The sequence below is a fragment of the Erinaceus europaeus genome, chromosome 21 (assembly GCF_950295315.1).
Source record: "Erinaceus europaeus chromosome 21, mEriEur2.1, whole genome shotgun sequence".
In the NCBI taxonomy this organism is placed as follows: domain Eukaryota; kingdom Metazoa; phylum Chordata; class Mammalia; order Eulipotyphla; family Erinaceidae; genus Erinaceus; species Erinaceus europaeus.
In genome coordinates this window covers 43,601,920-43,624,941 of record NC_080182.1, presented here as the reverse complement: position 1 = coordinate 43,624,941, position 23,022 = coordinate 43,601,920, and the positions used below count along the sequence as shown (strand labels likewise).

Below are 23,022 nucleotides of genomic sequence, written 5' to 3'. Positions count from 1 at the left end.
AAAATATCTGTTGGTATACCACCTACATCATTACACTTAGTAACACTAACACACACACATGACTATTGACATACTTGTCAGTATACTACCTACATCATTACACTTAGTAATACTAACATGGACACATGACTATTGACATACTTGTTGGTATACCACTTACATCATTACACTTAGTAACACTAACACACACACACACATGACTATTGACATACTTGTTGGTATACTACCTACATCATTACACTTAGTAACACTAACACAAACACATGACTATTGACATACTTGTTGGTATACTACCTACATCATTACACTTAGTAACACTAACACAAACACATGACTATTGACATACTTGTTGGTATACTATCTACATCATTACACTTAGTAATACTAACACGGACACATGACTATTGACATACTTGTTGGTATACTACCTACACCATTACACTTAGTAACACTAACACAAACACATGACTATTGACATACTTGTTGGTATACCACCTACATCATTACACTTAGTAATACTAACACACACACATGACTATTGACATACTTTTCAGTATACTAGCTACATCATTTCCCAATACTCCTTTGGATAATATATACTAGTCAGGATGAGAGCTGGGGGCATTTCCAGGAATATCATCAAAAACCCAAGATGGGAGTCTCAGCATGAGAATTTCAGGTATTTTGATAAAATAGGAGCAGACACAGGCCAGGGCCCTGGGGACATGGAAGGGGGCTGTGAGCTCTAATTGCTCTGTGCTACAGAGCACCATAGATCAGAAGGCCAGAGCAACCTTACAAATCACATTTTATAGAGGAGAAAAAGGAGACACAGAGAGGTGAAGGCCAGTTACGGCAAGCCTGGAACTTGATCCCCTGAATTCCTAGTTTCACTTCAGCTTAGTTAACCCCTTGCTTACTCTGGAGTCTCCAATTCCCAGGGCTATAACCACTGTCTTAACATCCTGCCTTCGATTAAAGATGAAATTTGGTTGGAACTGGACTTTACCATGTGGGTCATAAGGGCATGTCTGGTGTTTTCAACATCTTGTCCATTGTGAGTCCTTTAGATTTGGTTCTGCTTCTTCTTTTGAAAGAGAAAGACATGTGTTCTGGGGAAAACAGTTCTCTTAACTGCCCTTGAACCATTCAGTTGAAAGAATTTTGTATTCTTGTTTTGTTGGTAGCTTCCTTTTTTTTTTTTTAAATACAGTACATGGCTAAAATTCACACAGTGCTAAAGGCATGCCCCCCTTCTAATATGACCTGTAGTAAGTAGCCCAGTCCTCTCACCAGAGGGAGGCAACTGCTGTGACTATTTCTTTTTGTCCATGTGGCCTCTGGAGATGCAGGTACAGCAGGCTAGACATAAGGAGCAGTGGGATATCTGAAACAAAGCTCACCCAACTTAACAACCCTGAGAAAACTCCACAATCTCACGGATCCACGCTTTCTCCCCTGCCCCTTATTTAAACGACTCGGTGTCTTTTCTTGTCCTCTTTTAATTAAGTTTTAACCCTCTTGTATGTCTGGGCCAAGAAACAGGAATGAGTAGCAGCTTTAGTCATTACCCCCAAGTCCTAAAGTGAGGTTCTGGCCAGCACAGGGCGGACGGTGGGCACATGTTGGCAGACACATGTTGGCAGTAACATCTACTCAGTATCTAGTATTTGACGGGCTTTGCAGTCTAACTCATAAGGTCGGTTTTTACTTCCACATAAGGAGGGACTAATGGAGGAATGTGGGGTCTGGGAGATGGCTTCCTCAGTGTGGCATCCACTTTACCAAACACGAGGACCTGGGCCCACATTCCTGGGCACCACAGAGGGCACCTGCAAAGGGGAAAGCTTCCCAAGTGTTGGAGTGGCGCTGTGCTATCTCTACCTTCTTCAGGAATGACTGTCACCTTGAATAAGAAGCGGCAGCAGTAACAACTTTACTGGGTGTGTGGGATCATATAAGGATGGAATCTGTGAAAAATCTGGTGGTAAAACAAAAGCAAATACCGTGGCATGACTTTTGCCTTACAGGCCCCCAACCTACTCTAGTCTCCTTCCTTCAGGAGGGGCTGACAGCAGAGCATCTGTGCTGTGGTTAGTTCTGCCTCAGAGACCAAGGAGCATGACATCAGATCAATTCCGTTGCTTGTAGGTTGAGCTCTGTCTTTATCTCTTCCTGCAGTTGTACATGGACTAGGGATATGATAATGCTGAACACTTAAAAAACAGAAGGATCTGCTATGGCAGGGGACTTCCAGGTAGTCATTTTTCAGTGGGAAGTTGGAAATCTAGAGCTGACATCTGTGAGAGATGCTGGGTTAGAGGTTACCAGAAAACACAAGAGGAACTCATCAAATGAGAGAGCAGGTGAGGCAGGACAGAAGAGCCGCACTCTGAGGATGTGACAGGCTGCCTCTGGAGCATGGAGGACTAAATCCTGCGACAAGGAAGAAGGTAACAGCACAGAATACTCTAGAGGATGAAGAGGGATTTCTAGAAAACACAACTGGCTTTGATGGTCAGTGATCTCTGAGTGAGTGCACGTAGTAAAAGCGGCAGAAAGGAAGCAGGCTGCACGTGTGTCTGACAGATGGTAGACACATGAAAAGGAAAAGGAGAGATTCATTCAACTTTGATGCTCAGCATATATATATATATTTGTGGGGGCTACTGGCACTTTATGAGTTGGATTTGCCAACTCTTTATTCTAGAGCCTGGCATTTCTCCTAAGAGCACCAGTTCTATCCAATCAGGGTAACTCAAGTGAATCCGCAGGAAAGAGAAAGCGGAATTTTAAATTGAGCCAGTCTGAAACACAACTGCATGCAAGGTATTTGCCTGTGATTCTCAGTCATGAGTGTATCACTGTGTTGGATTATGGAATAGAATGTGCCCTGCCCACACTGGCCACGGAGTGAGTCAACATGATTCTCCACTGAATCTAGCTATGAAGTGACTAGAAGGTAAGCAAAGAGCAGAGACTTGCTGGGGAGAAATGGTCACAGTGCTGACTGTGGCTCTGTGCTCATGGGACTCGTTTGGGATGATTCCTTCCAAACAGCCCAGGCTGGAAGGGTCACTCTCCATTCCTTCTACTTTGTCTTCATTGCGAGGGGCTACTCGGCTCAGTGGAGCTGCGTGCAGAATTTTGCTCCACCTGGGGTCCATTTGCTACAAGGTCATTTCCTACTTTGGCGACTGGTCAATCCACTATTCTGCATATTGAGCGCCCTTGAACAGGTCAGTGCTGGAGCATGTGGGCTTGCAGCCACACAGAGCTGAGTCTCAAACTCTGACGCTCGTTCTGTCACTGAGCAGTTAAATGGATCTGGATTTGTTAAAATATCTCATCTTGTGGGGCTAACAGCTAATGGTATTTATATACTTTCCTCATATTTGGGAGCTACTCTCTATCCTAATTCAGCTTTCTAGTCCTATTCTTAATTCTGACACCATCTTCCCAGACAATACTGTTAGTACACCTGCATGCTAGCTATTGGGCTGAGACAAAAAATATTAAGGTTGCACAGACCATACCTAAAATAGACTTCCTAGCTCCTTTCCACACAAAGACCCCTAGTTTCATTTGATTTATCCCTAACTTTGGGTTCCTATTTATTGAACAATCTGCTTTATATCTTACTACTACCCTTCAGCCACCAAGTTGCAGACACTACCATGATCTGACCTCCCTGGGCAGATGACCTCACCAATATGTTCCTAACCCCACCTCCCTAGAGCCCTGCCCCACTAGGGAAAGACAGAGACAGGCTGGGAGTATGGACCCACCTGCCAACACCCATGTTTAGCGGGGAAGCAATTACAGAAGCCAGACCTTCCACCTTCTACATCCCATGATGACCCTGGGTCCATGTTCCCAGAGGAGAGGATGGGACATGGAACTCTGGTGGTGGGAACTGTGTGGGATTGTATCCCTCTTATCTTATAATCTTGTCAATCATTGTTAAATGACTAAAAAAAAAAATTCTGCATCTCCATAAGGATGATTCTGTGCATCTTAAGAGATTGTTGAAAGAAATATGATCTGTATATAGATATTTATATATTAAATGTATTCAGAAGGGGTAGTAACTGTGGAAATAATTAAGATGATGATTGACTTATTTTTGGGTTCTCAGGAATACCCCTGGGGAGTGGTGCCTGCATGACTTTACTGTTCTCAGCAGTCTTATTTTTTGATAAAGGTGAGAGAGAGATGGCTAGTGAGGGAAAAGAGAGACAGAAAGATTCACAGAGGTAAGAGAGCAGCCCCTGCAGCTGGGGACCTAAGGCTTGAACCCAGGTCCTGTGCATGGCCAGCCACCACCTGCCCAACGGTCAACCCCTTTTACTCTTTAAACACAAAGATAATAAATGAGCCAATGAGGAGAAAAATAACCCCATGTGTTCTGCAAAAGGCATCTGATTTTCTAGAATCTCGAACCCATAACAACTATTTCTGGAAGAATCCCATCTTTAGTCAGAAGGCTAAGACTAGAGCTAAGAAGAAATGCTACCATATGCTTGACAAGTCCCCCTTTCAGCAAGTCAGATGACCACCCAAGAATGTCCTGATTGGGGGTCTAGTCACCTTGTCAGACAAAATGTGGCCAGTTTAGCTGGGGTGCAGCTGAATCATCATGTGCTCTTCTAGGTCCTTCTAGCCTGAGGCAGAGAAAGGAGAAGGAAAGCAATTTGTTGATCGCCTGTACACTTCCTGGGAGAGCTCCTCTTTAGAAAGCTTAGCTAACCCAAGGGCACAGGAAGGACAGCGGGCAGCGCGAAGGTTCTCAGGGATATAACAAAGACATGTAGGTTTTGACTCTGCCTTCCCCACTGATTAGATGTTCCTGGGAGATGTTAACAAGCAAACACCACTTTTAAAGATAATCTCCATTTTGCCTTCAGGTTCTTCCACTTTGGCCATATTTGGGGATGGCATATTTTTTTTCTCTCTTATCTAATGAAATATACGAACATCAGACTGTCCGTTATTTAATCTCGACTCACCACTGCTCATCCTTCCCTGGCTGCTGGGCCTCCACTCCTGGGATGGTTTTCAGAGTCTACAATTTAGTCAGTTCCTGACGTGTGTCTTTCATCTTTTTCTTGGTCTTCTGCTTCGTTGGTCCTACAAAATCCATTTGTGATTGCTTTCTCTTGCCCGAGACTCAGCAGAGCAGTGTTGCCCAAAAAGCCATTAAACTATTGACTATTTAAACTAATAGCCATTGACTATTTCCAGAATTCTGACTCAGGAGCCTCCATTTCCATGTGGGTCTCCTGAGGGTTATGCTCCTGTCACGGGGAGCATTTCTTTCTCTCTCTTCAAAACTTCTGTGTCTCTAAGAAAGCGATCCTGTTTCATTTTTATTCATCAGAAGTGGTCAGATGGCGACACATCTCTTCATCACCAAAACACCACTCTTGTTGAGTCTGCCCTCAGCACCTGCCTCCCTGCTATGAGTGAAGGTGCCCTTCCTCCTTCAGGCTTGCCCCACTCACCGTGTGCTCCACCTCAGTGCTGCTTTGACTTTGGGAGTGTGTGAGAAGTCTGACCTAACAGACCCGGGCCAAAGGTGATGTCGATCCTGTGAAGATTATGTAATTTTGCTCCTTCTTTCTTTTTCAGTTTATTTAAAAAAAAAAAAAGGCCACTCTAAGTAGGCTCTAAAAATCTAGAGATTTTTAAAATCTCTCCTTTGATTAAACGCGTCTCAAACCGCAACACTAATTCCTTTTCTCCTTAAAACTGTTTTTTAACCCATGTTAAAAAAACCCATTTGTTTGTTGTCTATATCCATTCTAACCTTTTATCTTATTTCTTCTGATTATAAAAGTAATGCACAACACATGAAAACTTAGGTTTACCAAAAGTTACCACACAGGAGCTCAACTCCTATCCTCTCTTATGAAAGACTTGCTTACATTTTTCACATTAACAAATTAAAGAATTTAACATTATCAATTTTAAAAACTGAACATGTATTTATAAATATATTATGTACAGTTACTGTAACAAAAATTCTGTATTATTACTCAAAATATCTTCAAATTATTATGGTAATTGCTTCATACCTCTATTAAAAATAAATAAAGCATTCGAGATAAAGTAAGAATTGTATCTGTGAGTCAGCCTCACTAGTTTTGTCCCCTTCCATTTCAGCACGCCATCATCCTGAAGTCGGAATATCTACATGTTAGGCTCCAGGGAGCTGCAGGGTCAGAAACTCCCCATTAAGCAGCAGCATCGAGATGGATTGTCAGAATGAGCTCTCCACACCGAGGGGCAAGGTGGGTATCAAAGGGACTTGTGCACTCTGTGGTGTCTGGTAACGCCACTTACCCTAGTCCAAGGCAGCTGCTCTGGTGTTTGCATCTCAGCATCAGGAAAGAAGCTGACTGTGGACTGGCTCTCAGCTCTGAGAAGCCTTTCTGCAGAATTTGCTTTAGGTATACTTCTGCTTATGGCTCTGTTAACAATTCCAGGTGCTGTTCCCCATAATTCCTCAGAGCATTTCATTTACTGATGGTACTCCGTTTTTTAAATTTTTTTAAAAAAATATTTATTTTATTCATTTTCCCTTTTTGTTGCCCTTGTTTTATTGTGGTAGTTATTATTGCTGTGGTTATTGACGTCATTGTTGTTGGATAGGACAGAGAGAAATGGAGAGAGGAGGGGAAGACAGAGACGGGGAGAGAAAGACAGACACCTGCAGACCTGCTTTACCGCCTGTGAAGCGACTCCCCTGCAGGTGGGGAGCCGGGGCAGGGGCTTGAACCGGGATCCTTACGCCGGTCCTTGCACTTTGCACCACCTGCGCTTAACCCACTGTGCCACCACCTGACTCCTGCCCAGTACTCTATTTTTTAACAACAGCAAAAAAAACTGTATGGATTTTTTGATATCATTGGTATATTTCAAAACTAAACATTTTAAGGCGGGGGTGGGGCTGGGTGGGGGCACACCCGGTTCAGTGCCCTGGCACCCCACCTGCAGGGGTGCTTCACAAGAAGCAGAGCAGATCTGCAGGTGTCTCTTTCTCTCTGCCTCTCTATTTCCCCCTCCCCTATCAATTTCTCTCCATCCTATCCAGTAAAATGAAACAAAAATAGCCGTTAGGATTTGTAGTGCTGGCATCGAGCCCCACTGATAACCCTGGGGAAAAAGAACATTGAGTTAATGTGGTAAATGTTTTGGGACGTTAGAGACAGAGTAAGTGGTGAGTGATCTTCCTCAGGCTTAGTTCCGGTCTTCATTCTCTAATTTTATATATTCTCCTCAAGTGACTTCATCCTCTTTCACAATCCCTTCTCTCTAGCAGCACAGAGCACAAGTCCAGGTCATGGGAAGTGTAAAGATTCTCCCAGAAAAAAGTGATCTAAAGAAAAAAAAAAGAAATGAAAAAGAAAGATGTCTTGATTTAAAGTGGGCTAAGCTGTTCACCTTAAGCCACAGCACCTCACAGTAGAGTGTGAAAATGAAAGATAGACAATGAAGACTGTTCCAGGTGCAGGACATACAGATGTGGGGAGATGCCTGCTGACTAGGAGGGGCCAACTGAAAGAGACTCCAGAGCTGAGCAGCTTCAAGCACCGTCACTCTGACCGCAATTAGGCTGGTCTGCTCTCCGCTGACGGTGCGTGGAGGACCAAGCTTGGGCTACAAGATGTGCCTGTCTGGCTCAAGGTCCTGCCCAACACACCAGAGAGCCTTACGCAGAACCACTGAAAATAAAATAAAACCTTGAAATAAAATAAAATAAAATAAAACCTTGAAATAAAATATATGAGTAGTCAGAACCCTATAGCAAGGTCTTCTTGGGGGGGAAGCAGAGGGAGCTAGAAACCCAACTATTTCAGTATCAATAACAAACATCTCTCTTTTCAAGTATACACCATCCTAGAGACGTTTAGAAATGGCCACTCCTTGTTTAATAATTAGCTTCATAGCCAGCACAGCACGTGTCAGTGCTCCTCTGGCCTCTCACCCTGTCTCTGTCTTATAGATAAAGTCAGTGAATCTTTACTGAAAAAAGTACAAGAAGTGCTTCCATCTAATGATCGGCTCTTGAAACACATTTTTCATGTGCTGATGATGGTACAAACCTCCTGTCACCTAGACACTGTGCAACACTCTGACTCAGACTCAATCATACCAGCTTATTTTTACAGGTTTGAGTGGAGTTTCACTTTGGTGCCTTACTACCTATAGATATGTGTGATTGAGATATACAGTCTTAGTCCATTCAGACCGTTAAAACAAAAATAGCACAGACTGCGTGACTTATACACAATTACCATGATCAGGATACCATTGTTGTTCAGTTTCTGTAAAAGTTCTCTTCCATGTTTCAGACTGCTGATTTCTTTTTTTTAATGTTTTATTTATTTATTTATTTATTTATTTATTTTCCCCTTTTGTTGCCCTTGTTTTTTTTTTTTTTTTTTTTACTGTTGTTGTTATTGCTGTCGTCGTTGTTGGACAGGACAGAGAGAAATGGAGAGAGGAGGGGAAGACAGAGAGGGGGAGAGACAGACACCTGCAGCCCTGCTTCACCGCCTGTGAAGCGACTCCCCTGCAGGTGGGGAGCTGGGGGGTTTGAACCAGGATCCTTATGCTGGTCCTTGCGCTTTGCGCTACCTGTGCGTAACCTGCTGCGCCACCGCCCGACCCCCCGACCCCCCCATCTCTTATGTCCTCACAGAGAAAGAGGAGGTTGGGGATTCTCATGAGTCTCTTTTGCAAGGGCACATTTCCATCAGAAGAGTTCCGACTTCATGATTTGATCACCTCCCCAGCGTCCTAGACTTCCTAATACTCCCTGTGATACTTCCTGTAATTCTGGGGATTAGGATTTCAACATTAGGATGAGGGGGGGAGCAAGTGTTAGACTACAGCAGTCACAGCTTGTCAGGTTAGGCTCCGTTTCACAAAAGAATTTACCACTTTCTTCCTAATTCCCAGACCCCTAGTCCAGAATGAGCTTCTAGGGCTGCCTTCTAGTCTGGGAATAAGGAGCCTGACTACTTTAACATCTGTTACCTTTAATGGATTTTTGGGGAACAGATGGAAGATGTTTTATTTATTTACAGTTTCATGATAAATGAATGCCACAGCCTTCTGAATGATTTAAGATAAAAAATATCATTTAAAATTATTTTCTGTGACTAATGGTTCTGCCTCAGTCAGGGTCTTCATTTTATACAGCTACAAAGATTTTTAAAATTTATTTATTTTCCCTTTTTGTTGCTCCTGTTGTTTTTCATTGTTGTAGTTATTGTTGTTGTTGATGTTGTAGTTGTTAGGACAGAGAGAAATGGAGAGAGGAGGGGAAGACAGGAAGAGAGAAAGACACCTGTAGACCTGCTTTACCTCCTGTGAAGCGACTCCCCTACAGGTGGGGAGCCAGGGGCTCGAACTGGGATCCTTACACTGGTCCTTGCACTTTGCGCCACATGCCCTTAACCCACTGCGCTACTGCCCGACTCCCAGCTACAAAATTTTAAAACTACCAATAGTTGCTATAGAAAGCTAAATATACGGGGGTAGACAGCATAATGGTTATGCAGAGACTCTCATGTCTGAGGCTCCAACATTCTAGGTTCAGTCCCCTGCACTACCATAAGCCTGAGCTGAGCAGTGGTCAAGTGCAAAAAAAGGCAAGCTAAATATTAGATTATGAGATAATTCTTAATTGTACAAATGTCTCCCTATAATTTTTACCAAGACTGTTTAGTTTTGTGAGTACTAAACTGCTTCCAAATATTATTTTATAAAACATTAAAAAAAAACAGCTGTTGAAATTGAAAAGCCTATTGTGATTCCAGAATTTAAGCAGAATTATCAAGTCGTCTGAAGTCTAGACTTACCAGGCACATACTAAGAGCTATTGATCTTTCTGTAGTTTCTCTGACCTAAAAGTGGCACTGGAAAGTAAACAACAATCTGGGACACGATTTCCTGTGAGAGTTTTAGTCTCTGGATTCTAAACAACATACATTTTTAAATGATCTGATGTTCAACCAGATATGAGATATATATAAACTACACTGGAATTGACATTATTAAGAAGAAACTAAAATTAAGTAATTTATAAATAAGTATTAACATTATGGGCCTGGTTTGATCTGTCAAAAAAAAAGTAAAGGCAATCTATAAAACTGCAAATTATAATGGCTTAATGCTTTTAGAACTAAAATTTTAAGCTCTTTTTAAATTTTTTTATCTTTATTTATTTGTTGATAGAGACAGAGAGAAATTGAGTGGAACAGGGAGACAGAGAGACAGAGAGATCTACAGACCTGCTTCACCACTCGTGAAGCTTCTCCCTTGCAGGTGAAGGGGGCTTGAACCTGAGTCCTTGCACACTGTAATGTGTGCGCTCAATACCTGTGTGCCAATACCTGGTCCCAGAAATGAATTTTTAAATCTGAAGAGTTAAAGTACAAAGACAAAAACTCTGATGAGAACTTCTATAGGAAACAGAACATCCTGAGTATTTTCTAGAACTTAGTCTTATGTAAATCACATTTATTTTATTTTAAAGAGATGTTAACAGTTGTCTGATTTTCCCTACTTCAACCTCTGGTGGTCACTGCTATTGCCAGGGACCAACAAACTACAATTCATGGGCCAAGTGCTGCTGCTTTGTTTTAGTAAATCGGGTTCTACTGCAAGGCAGGTAGGCCCGTGCACATGCGTCGTTCATGGCATGGCGGCTTCAGCTAGAGCCACAGCTGAGCAGTCTACCCAGAGCACTCTGTTGTGCTGGGAAGTGCCAGGAGAAAGCAGCGCTGGAAGGCGGCACAGCTGGGAGGGCGCCTGCCTTCTATGCAAAGGACCCTGCTGTAGCCTGGGCCCTGCCACGCTGGGGAGGTTTCGGTGCCTTGCTGCCTTTCCCTCTGAATCTGTCTCTCTCCTTCTGTTTGGAAGATTGGCCTGCAGTAGTGAAACCCCAGTGGTGAAACAAACGCATCTGGGCACTTAGGTTTCAAAGTAAAAATTTCAATATTGGGGGAGTCAGGCGGTAGTACAGCGGGTTAAGCGCAGGTGGTACAAAGCGCAAGGAGTAGCCTAAGGATCCCGGTTCAAGCCCCCGGCTCCCCACCTGCAGGGGAGTCACTTCACAGGCGGTGAAGCAGGGCTGCAGGGGTCTGTTTTTCTCTCCCCCTCTCTGTCTTCCCCTCCTCTCTCCATTTCTGTCTTATCCAACAACAATGACAACAACAATACAACCACAGCAACGATAAAACAACAAGGGCAACAAAAGGGGGGAAAAAAAGGGTCCAGGAGCAGGAGCAGTGAGACCATGCAGCTGCAAGGTCCCAGCTCCACAAACAATACTCACACGAAAGATATTTAGAAACTGAAACCAGTATCCAGAGATGACTATTTATTACATCAGTAAATTCCACCATTTAGTAGAAAAGATATTCCTTAAAAAGACCCAACTATATATAGAGCTTGTACCTGTAATTAGATAAATTAGGAATACCCAATACGATGTGTGAAGAGAGAAATCTGAATATGATTAGCAGAGCAAGTGTGTTTCTCAAGGTGCACCATGTACAAGTCTCCTCTGCTTTGTACTTACAGAGCCAACGATGACAGCTGGAGGATCTAGTCTTGTCACTGCACATGCTGGCCAAGAGTGGTCAAGTTAAAGCCATACCTTCTACTAAAATTATGGAGAAAAGACAAAAAACAAAACAAGAGCAACAATTTTAAGAGGAACAGAGGAGAGAAATGAGATTCCAGTGGCTGCATATAATAATCAGCTCGGTCTCTTGCAGAACGCCGCTGTCTCTGGAGTCACGTACTTTACTAGTTGAGTAAGAAGGCTGTAACGGGGGAAGCCATGAGAAAGTAATGCCCAGTCAGCATGCGCAGTGACAGTCATCTGGAACAACCACAAAACCATCAGTCTACTGACAGCTGGAGAAATTTCACATGCTAAGCAACTCAATACAGAAGACAATTAGGGGTTTAGGAAGAAAAATATGCTTGAATCTGTAATCGAATTAGACAAGTTTCCTTCTACGTAGGCTATGGCTGGTCACCAGGACACAAAGGAAATGCTGGGCTACCAGAAGTGCATTTATTTATCAGCCACAGTGATTTATTGAGTGCTTTAATAATACAAGTGCACAGCAACTGATCCACAGTCAAAAGTGGCAGGTCCCTAAGAAATTTACAAGCACTTTAAGTAAATCAAAATACATATTATTTTGTTCAGTCCAAACAGTCTTCAGAAGGCGGGGGTGGGGCAGGGGAGCAGAAAGCTAGTGATAAACAGAGTCTCAGTAATGCACAGTGATTCTGATGGAAGCTTTTGTACAAAACTTGTTCCCAGTAGCATGCACCCACCAATAAAGACTTCAGTACAAAAAAACTTAACCCTAAGCAATACACTTAAGTAGAAACGAGATATACTTCTGAATTTGTGTTTTCCCAAAGATCACATAAAAGGAAAAAAAAATCAAAATGAAACAACAAAAAAAACAAAACCACATAGTAATACAAAGCTTTTATAAGCTCTTACTGAGACACATCCAACAGTTTTTGCACTGAAAACAAAAAAATTCCCATCCAAGTTAAGATGGAGTAAAAATCCCCAAACTTCCAAGTTAATAGAAATCAAAAAGGGAGTAAAATGAGAGGGGGATAGGAGAAGGGAGAAAGGAGGGAAGGGGTGGTGGTGACATACCATCATAAAACGGTTCAAGATTTAATAAAAATAGGAACATAGGAACCGAGGTCCAGAGGGTGGGCAGGGCTATCGATGCACTTGGTGAATGTGCTTGCACAGGTCCAGCGGGCAGGGCACAGGCGGCAGCAAGCCCCTACCTATGTGGCGTACCGCTTGGTCCACTGTCTTGCCATCCGGTCATGCTCTGCTCTGTTGGTCATGTACTGTGTGGCGATGCTCCCCACCAGAGGGTCAGCTGAGAAGAAAGCATGGACAGGAATCAGAAGATACCCGACCTTTTCCAGTTTCAAAGTCGATAAAGGAGTGTCTGCGAAGTGGCCCTGAAGACGAGACTAGGAAGGAAGTGAGCACTACTTCGGAACAAACCTACTTAAGCTATGACCCAGAAATGACCTGCCATTGATGAAGTATACATACTTCATGGCAGTTGCCCAAAGAGTCATCTACTTGAGGTTTTCCTGTTTCTTGTCGTGTTTCCTGACAAACATTATCTTCTCTCCCTGTCTCCACCATAGATACCTCCTCCTAGCCCCCTTGCTTTCAATCAGATAATCTGCTGAGAAAAGGCAGGTGGACTATGGGAGAGGGGACTCCAGGATCATCAAGGAGACGAACTGGGAAGAGGTCTATATGGCTTGATAAACCCCCAGCCCCAATCCTTTCCTTCTTTCCATGCTGAGGGGATACTCAGAGCTTAACGAAAATAATCAAATAACAGCTCCCAGAAAGACCCAATGACCAGCCCCAACCCCAATTCCTGCACATCTGGAAATATGAAAAGCCACACAGCTTCTTGTTGTAAGCATACTGACAGATGTTAGTGGGCATGAACACTCACTGACTTACTAGCCACATACACGCCTGTGGGAGCTGACAGGCCAATTATACGAATGTTACTTCTTTTGAAATCATCCCATATGTCTCTGTTGTTGTTTTCAGTGTCAATCTCTTTTTAAGCTCTTTCACCTCTTTCTTTGTTTTCTCTAACTCATCTTCTGTCTGACTAATTCTGTTTTCTGCTTCTGTTAGTCTGCTTTCCCTTGCCTCAGCTTCTTTCTTCATTACAGCTATTTCAGCTTTCAGTTCTCTAATTTCCTCAAGATAATCAGTATTTTCCTTGGGGGTCTCAACTGTTGTTTCCCTAATATTGCCATTCCTTTCCTCCAATGTTGTTTTCATTTCTGTGATTAATAAGTTTATTATTGCTTGCATACTTTTCTTATCTATGGTTACTTCTGGCTGATTTGTAGTTTCTTCTGGGCTCTTGTCTTCATTCATTGGGGTAGCAGTTTTATTTGTTTTTGATCTACCCATTTTTTTTATTTATGTGTTTCTTCTTTTTTTTTATGCTCTGTTGTTCCTCAGTTGTTGTGTCTTGAGTACAAGTAACACTGTACTAAATACCTTTATGACAATTGCACTCACCAACCTCCAGAATTACAGTAGCAACTGAAGTAAGTATTGAAGTAGTTTAATCATTACCAGTTAGCCAAACAATTTCTCCAGTCCGTGAAAAAATAGTAACCAAATCCCAGTGAAGAAAGAGAAAAGAGAGAGGATAGCAAGAGTAGACAGTTATGCAAATCTACTACCCACTGTATATTCTAGGGGTAACAAGAGGGGAAAGGGAACTAGAGCAGAGATATACACATAGAGAGTCCGCTCTGAGTCAAATTTCTTCCCCAAAGTAATTCACAAATTCTTCTTTGAAGAAGGAAGAAGTGTATGACAAGATTAAAAAAAAAAAGAGAGAGAAGAGAGAGAAAAGGGAGAAGATAAGAAAAAGAGTTGTAATTAAAGAGCAGTGCAAGGAACTTCCCAAATGTGTATCAGTGAATTCAAAAATAAAAAAGCACCCTGTTTGGTGGTGTGGGCTATCCTGCTAGGAGCTGGTCCCCAGGGACTGCTTATGGCGGGGGGGGGGGGGAGGTATGCTTGAAAATTAAAAGGAAGAAAAAAGAATTTTTTCCCCTACTCTAATTCTTAACCCAAATTAAGTTATAGTCACCTCTTTGTCACCGCTATGACCCCTTATTGGCTGGCCTGCTAAAGGCAGAAAATCCTATTGATTCCAGGGGATGTGTTCGGACAGAGCTCAGCGGCTAGCAGCTTCTCAATCCGCCATCTTCCGGGAAACCCCCCCCTCCAGACTTTTTTAAAGGATTTCTCGAAAATGAAAACTAGCTCTAAGTCCTTTGATCCAATGAGAGCTATACTCAAGAAGTCTTTGGATCCGCCCTCAGGGCCACGGTGGTCCCTGGAGACTCCCAAGAGAAAGCCCCCGAGCTACAGTGCTCCCTCCGGGTCCTCTGCTGGCCGCCCAGCAGCGCTCTGCAACCGGCGGAGGAGCCGCCTTTCCGGGCGGAGGACAATGCCCAGCGCACCCGCCTTGCCCGGCGCCGCCGGGGAAGCCTGGAGCCCCGCTAGTCCGTGCCACCTTTACTCTAATTCTTAACCCAAATTAAATTATAGTCACCTCTCTGGTGACTAATTATTGACTGGCCTGCTAAAGGCAGAAAATCCTACCGTTTCCAGATGTGATCAGAGCACACGCTGCTAGCAGCTTCTCAGTCCGCCATCTTCCTCCCTGGTCCGGGAGCTGACATATGAGGAAACTCAAGGAATAGGACAGACCACTTGCCCACAATGGAGAGAAAGTGGAGGGCGGCTCTGGGCCAAAATACACACTGTACTACAGGGACCTGGGTAGATGCTATTCTGCTCACACTAGGTCAGTGTTCAGTGCAAATCAATAAAGCACCTAAAAAAGGTAACCTGGGGGGCCAGGTGGTGGCACACCTGGTTGAGTGCACGTTACAGTGCTCAAGGACCTGGGTTCAAGCCCCTGTCCCCACCTGCAGGGGGAACACTTCACAAGTGGCGAAGCAGTGCTGCAGGTGTCTTTCTCTCCCTCTTGATATCTGACTGTCCCTATCCAATAAATACATAAAGATAATAAAAAATTTTTAAAAGAGTAACCTAGGATCCTGGAGATCCCAGAATCTACCTCTTCTCATTCTCTATTTCACTACTGCTTTTCCCGATATTTCTTCTCCATAATTTTGGCAGTGAGAATTTAGATGTACTAAAACAAGTGATTAGAAGGAACTTAAAAGGAAAAGGAGAAAAATTAGCAAAAGCTGACGTTAACTGTGAAAAGAAGTAGAAAATATATACACTGGATATTAACTAATAGCTGTGACTTGGGAAGATTCTAAAACTCTATCTAGTAAGATGTTCATGACCACGTTTTCATGTCAAAGACAGAATGAAAATACTACCACTCCATTATATACTGAGATTGACAAGAAAGCCTTTGAAGTCGGGCAGTGGCACAGCGGGTTATGTGCACGTGGCACCAAGCGCAAGGACCGGCCTAAAGATCCCAGTTCAAGCCCCCCGGCTCCCCACCTGCAGGGGAGTCACTTCACAGGCAGTGAAGCAGGTCTGCAGGTGTCTGTCTTTCTCTCCTCCTCTCTGTCTTCCCCTCCTTTCTCCATTTCTCTCTGTCTTACCCAACAACAATAACATCAATAACAACAACAATAATAATGATAACAACAAGGGCAACAAAATGGGAAACAAAAGCCTCCAGGAGCAGTGGATTCCTGGTGCAGGCACCGAGCCCCAGTGATAACCCTGGAGGCAAAAAAAAGAGAGAGAGAGCCTTTGAAATATCTCCCAACAATACCCTGCTTCAGGTTTCTTGGGCTTGTGCTCCATTTGTTATAATTACTCTAGGGAGAGGACAGTTTTCCACACTTGCTTTTAATTTAATTTTATTTGTTTATTTATTTTGCCACCAGGCTGAGTGCTGGGGCTCGGTGGCTATATAATTAATCCACCGCTGGAGCTCATAAAAGAAAGAAAAAATGACTTTTTAAAACTAGTAACAGAGAGATATAAAAAGGGAGAGGGAGAGACAGCTTCTGCACAGCTCCACTAGCCACCTTCCTGAAGGTGGGGACCACGGCCTTAGAGCTGGGAGCACTCTGCCAGGCCTGCCACTCCTGACCCACACTCGCTCATCAGTCAACAGCCCGCCCGCCCAGCATACGGGTGTGTGAAGAACTTCTGCCTCTCTGACAGACTACCTTATTCTTTTCCTTCACTTGCCCAAAAGCTGGTACTAAAGCCATTTTTTTTTTTAAGCAGCACAGCTGGGGTTCAACCACTATACATAAAATACCTGTGAACCGACCAGGACACTTACAAAATGTGGTCTTTCAGTTCAGACTAAGTAATGACTTTAGAGTCTACAGTGACAGAAAGAGGTCTGAATCACATTTTTCTGCCTTAAAAAAATCTTGTTCCAATTTCTGGCAGTCTAGCAGGGAAAGCCTTAGGGTGAAACTTGAGTATCCTCAGTAACTTGAATCAGCATTCAGGACAAGTGGTAAAGTGGAATCCGTATTCACGGAACACACTGAAGACCTACTATGCTCTGAGCCTCTGACAGAGCACGGCACAGGTCTAATGCTGGGAGCCTGCGGGAGATGCCAAAGGCCCACCTCAAACTGAACCCTTGTATAGGGTTCAGGTTTATTTAGAACAGGACAAGCCTGCCTTTTCAGCTCAAAGGAGGCACAGGAAACATGTGAAGGGTAGGGAGCAGGAAGGTGTCGGCAGGGCAGGCTGTTAGATCCAGTGCCAGTACTATTTCAGAAACGCAGGAGGTGGGGGCCTCTCAAAAAGAAGTCATGATGACGAGAAAATTACGAGGCACCCAGCAAGACAGTTTCTGCGTGCTCATGTGGTTAGCAGTGAGTTTCGGAGTTCCTTTTACCTTTTCATGTTTAACTAAAGTAAATCTTTTATTTATGTGTTTAAGAGATACAGAGTGGGGCTGGGCAGTGGTGCACCTGGTTAAGCACACATGTCACCAGGCACAAAGACCGGATTCAAGTCCGGCTCCCCACCTGCAAGGGGATGGAGGCTTCATGAGCAGTGCAGCAGGTCTGCAGTTGTCTGTCTTTCTCTCTCCCTCAATATCATTCTTCCCATCTCAATATATCTCTGTCCTGCCCTCGTAAGTGCATCAGAAAGAAAGAAAAAAAAAATGGTCACCAGGAACAATGGATTTGTAGTTCCAGCATTAAGTTCCAGTGGTAGCCCTGGCGGCAAAAACAAACAAACAAACAAAAACACAGAGTAAAAAGACAGATGGCGAGAGAGACAAACATGTATGTCAGAGCGCTGTTCTGTTCTGGCTTATGGTGGTACCAGGGATTAAACCTGGACTTTGTATCCTCAGGCATGGAAGTCTTTTCCATAACCACGACACTTTCTCTCCTTCCCATTATGTTTAATTTTAAGAAGAAATATATTGTTCATATATAGAATCACTTGCTGACTATGCAAACAGTAATTCTGACTTTAGTGGCCTGGGAGGTGGCACAGTAGACACAGTGTTGGACCCTCAGGCATGAGGTCCTGAATTCCTGAATTCAACCGACAGCACATGTGCCTCAGTGGTCTGGTCCTCTCCTTCTCTTTACTCATTAATGAATAAGTGAGTCTTACCCTGCTGCATTCTCTGTCAGAGAAAAAGTATGGTTAGCACAGGGGTTGGGAAGTACATCATGCATGCAAGGGCCCCAGGTTCATATCCGCACCTGGCACCATAGACAAAACAGACCAGAAAGAAAAAGTGGGCCGTAATGAATGGCAAATAGTGCTCTGCTATCTCTCTCTTGAACAAACATAATTTAAGCCACTCAGACAGGCTGCACAGCTATGTTAAAAGCTGCATGTAAATTCATGCAGAGCAGCACTGCTAAGAGATTTATCTGGGGGGGGGGGGGACGGCAGGTCCACAGACTCTGCCTGCCTGAAGCTCCAGACGTCCCAGTAAAGCCTTTGGCACCACCATTAGCTAGAGCTGTGTGGAGCTCTGCGCTCTCTCTCTTAAAAAAGAGCAATTTGTATTCAACTTTTGCAATATTTAAAAAAAGACATGGTGGTCTGGGACGTGATGCACCACGTCAAGTACAGGACTTGGGATGCCTGAGGTCCAGAGTTTGATCCCTGGCACTGCATATGCCAGAGTGATGCTCTAGTTCTAATAAGTTAATTAAAAATCACACGGTGATAGGTATAGGATGGAACAGGACTCCACTGTGAAATGATGGGTTGTTGCCTTTGTGTCATCCTGGATGAACCTAGAGACATCACGCTCAGTGAGAAGCCGAAATGAGAAGGGCAAATACTGAAGGACCACACTTACAAGCAGGATTAATAAATGCGGATGGGAGAGAGAGCACGAGATGAAACGTGGACTGGGCATGGTGTGTGGCACCAAAGCAAAGAGCCTGGGGAAGAGAACCGTGGGGTCCTGGTGCCTAATGAAATTGTACTCAGATATCATGACTGCACTGTGAACATTAACCCACTCAATAAAATAAAGTTACATGGTGGTTAACTTTTTACATGATTACTTACAGATCTACATCTTTAAAATACTCCTGTGAATTAAGTGAACTAACATTCAGCAGCAGTTGGGTTACTTCCAGTTTTTTGTTTTTTATAAACAATGTTGTGAAAAGCTTTAGTGTAAAGGCCTCTTTGCAAAGGCACATCAGTTTTAGATCTGTTCAAGTATATAATGAAGTATACTTTAAATATTCTTTGTTATTAACTAAACAGTTCTTTTTCATTTATTTTATTTTTTTACTGAGCAAAAGTTACAAAGAGGGACATAAAACTGCTTCAGTCTGACTTATGGTGTTAGGGGATGACTGAACCCGGGACTTTGGAGAATCAGGCCTCAAAGTCTTTTTTGCATAGCCATTATGCTATCACCCTCACCCAGGCTTTATGGTTCTTGATACCAAAACACTTCGCTGAATGAAAGCCTGCAAGTAGCTGAACTGAAAGTGTGCAATATACATGTGGTAAGTGGCCATCCAATTGAATTCTATGAGGAACTTTGCATTGTAGTCTCAGTCACAATTCTAAGTGTAAGTGGGGTCTTGCTATAGGGTTTCATATTCTGTAGGCACATATATGCCAGGAGCAAAATAACAGTTCTCAAACATAAATTACTTGACCTTATATATCTAAAAATTTCTTTGGGGGGCCAGGTGGCACATCCAGGTAAGGAAGGATCCATGTCTGAGTGCTCACTCCCCACCTGCAGGGGGGATGCTTCACAAGCAATCTTTCTCCCTCTCTATCTCCCCTCAATTTCTCTCTGTCCTTTCAAAATAGAGAGAAAGGAAGAAAGGAAGAAAGGAAGACAGGAAGAAAGAAAGAAAGAAAGAAAGAAAGAAAGAAAGAAAGAAAGAAAGAAAGAAAGAAAGGGGCTGGGGTCGGGCGGTAGCACAGTGGGTTAAGCGCACATGGTGCAAAGCTCAAGGACTGGCTGAAGGATCCTGGTTCAAGCCCCAGGCTTCCCACCTGCAGGGGGGGAGGAGTCACTTCACAGGTGGTGAAGCAGGTCTGCAGGTGTCTATCTTTCTCTCCCCCTCTCTGTCTTCCCCTCCTCTCTCCATTTCTCTCTGTCCTATCCAATCCAACAATGACGACAGCAAGAACAACAATAATAACAATAAACAACAAGGGCAACAAAATAGGAAAAAATAGCCTCCAGGAGCAGTGGATTTGTAGTGTGGCACCAAGCCCCAGCAATAACCCTGGAGGCAAAGAAAAAAAAAAAGGAAAAAGGCCACCAGGAATGGTGGATTTGAAGTGCCGTCACCAAGTTCCAGTAAGAACCCAGATGGCAGGAAAAAAAAAATTTAAATTTTTTATAAAAAGGAAGATGGAAATTTCCTTTTTTTTTTTTTTTTTTTTAAAGATTGTAACTACTTTCCCAAGTCTTTTAAAAAATACATTTTACTTTATTTTTTAAAATGAGAGGGGTACAGATGGAGAGAGCCCAGAGCAGTGCTCAGCTATGTTGTTGGGTGGTGCTCAGGATTGAACTTTGGACCTCAGAGCCTCAGGCATGAGAGTTTTTGCGTGACAATTATGCTGTCTTCCCAGCCCACCCAAATCTTTACAGTAATTAACTATCAATTAACCATCTGTCAATCTTCCTCCTGGCTACTTAAGAAAAAAAAAATCAAAAAGTTCATAAGTGAATAAATACACTGAAATTTAAATTTTCCACACCTCTGTCTTTGTTCAACATCACAGAAGAAAATGTGTTCCCCATCAGTAGCGACCTTTCAGTCCTGTGCTTTCATTCAGGCTGAGTATTTCAAGTACTGTGCTGCTGGCTTGTCAAACAGGTGAGGCAGTGTGGCTCAGAGATCTAGTTGTTGGGAGGTTGCATGCCCAGCTCCTGACGCTTGTCAGCTTCTACTGTCTGCACTGTAAGTCCCTCGCTTCTGCCTCAGGGGATGCCTAGTGCCTGCCACCCTGTTGAGGAAAACAAGTGCTTGAAATTATCTAGCCCTGTACTGTGAGTATGAAATTGTGATGTTGACGTGAGCAGTGCTGGGGCCTTTCTTCTTTGTTTCCTGACTCTGAAAGTAGAGAACCCAAAACTGGACTAGGATAAGCTGCTCAATTCTTCTTCTAGCGTTTGCCCTTCTTCCGTAGCCAGTTAACAGCGTCAGGTTGAGCCTGAAGTAAAGTTTCGAGACCTCCTTTGAATCTGGAGAGGTGGCAGTCATTGACTATGTGGGCCATAGTCTGTCTGGAGCCGCAGGGGCAGTTCGGGTCGTCTCTGGCTCCCCAGCGATGGAACATAGCGGCGCACCGGCCATGGCCTGTTCGATAGCTGCCGGGATAGCCTGAGGGTACTTCTTCCCGAGCTAGTGCTCTCTGGGTTGGAGAGAACTCAACTGGAGCTGATCTAGGCTGCTGTGTGGGAGAGGGATCAGGAACTCGTGCTGCACCAACTTCCGCAGGAGATACACTCTGGAACTCTCGGAGCCGGAAAGCAATTTCCAAGTGTCTTTAATCAGAAGAGCAGCTGTTTTTATACTCTCCAAGTAGGGTGGAAACAGGATGTGATATAGAGAGGGTGGAGAGAAAAGTGACTGGTGAAAATCAGAGTGTGACAAAGAAGGGATCAGTGTGTGACAAGGAGGGGGTGGAGCAGGAGAGAATCCTATCATAGAACCACCAATGCCCTGGAGTGCTTTATGTAAAAGTGATTTATGTAAATAGACCAAAGCTTTGGATCAGTAAAATCCCTATATAGGCATATGGTTAAGCAGAAGCCAGGGGAAGGTGGCAACTACCCAACATCTCCCCCTTTCTTTTTAACTTTTTGCCATAGTATCAGGAGTGTGGGGCACTTTGTGAGGCAGGGAGACTGATAAGAGGCACACCTTTTTTGGGGGTTCTACTGTCCCTCCTTGCTCAACCTCTCTGTGGAGAGAGACACTAACAGGATTGACACACCCCTCAGGCTCAAGCCCTTCCAAGCTCAACCATATCCTCACAATTCCCCAACATCTTCCTCTTACTTAATGGCCATATATAACTGGGTCAATGTCTGTAAAAGGCTTCATCTCTGTCAGGGGAATAGCAGTGTAGGGGTGAACGGAAACCTGTTGGGAAGAAAGCAGAATGATAGTGTGTAAGTGTCTTTAAAAAGAACTAGCACAAGACAGGGAGGGATAAGTAAGAGTAGCAAGAGACAGAGTGAGCCTGATGGGTGGAGGAGTGGGGGCCTGATAAGCCGAGGGGCTAGAGGGGTGATCTGGCATTGCAAAATCCCGAGTCAGCTGGCGGTAAGTTCTATGAACTGCTACAGTCATTCTTCAAGAAGTCCAGCAGTATAAAAGGAGTGTCCAGCAAGTTCTATAGAAGCATCAGTCCAATGTCAATGGCCAGGAAATAAATGCCACACGTCTATCTTGATGGAGGAGGACGGCCACCGGAACTTTTCTTCTCTGTAGAGAGTGACCTGGAACCGCCAAAACATGATGGGCGAAACAGAAGCAGGAAGAGCAGACACCGATGGTTGAGAGAAAGGCAGTAGGAAAGTCTTGTCCTTCGGAGTCTGTGAATCAGGTTCTCTAGATCGTGTCAGATCACATCATGGGTTTAGGGGGATGGCTGAAATTGTGGGTGATGTCAGAGGTCAGGGGTCCAATATGGATTTCTGGGGATTATATATGAGCAGATGCTTCTTTATGCGAAGGCTTGTCATAGCTGTAGTCAATTACTTATGAAAAAACTTTGTAACAAATTAGAAGTTTACTACAATTGATAACTCAATGATTATAATTGGTTTAGGTATCTTTATAATTTCGTGTAAAGGTCATCTTACGTGACCTCATGTAGCAGTCTTTATATAGCAAAGTTTTCATACCGAATTTAAGTTACATATATTGATTCTTAACTATTTT

At 43.6% G+C, this 23,022-nt stretch overlaps 1 protein-coding gene across 3 annotated transcripts in view; it reads right to left on the bottom strand.

Annotated features, from left to right (window-relative positions):
• Nucleotides 1-12,095: 12,095 nt before the first annotated feature.
• UBE2E2 (ubiquitin conjugating enzyme E2 E2) overlaps nucleotides 12,096-23,022 on the bottom strand; it is a 273,738-nt gene continuing 262,811 nt past the window's right edge. For all 3 annotated transcript variants that reach the window (XM_060180882.1, XM_060180881.1, XM_060180880.1), the window contains exon 6: nucleotides 12,096-12,947. In XM_060180882.1, coding sequence (XP_060036865.1) covers nucleotides 12,850-12,947 — 98 coding nt within the window. In that variant the 3' untranslated portion in view covers nucleotides 12,096-12,849. The remainder of the gene's footprint in view (nucleotides 12,948-23,022) is intronic.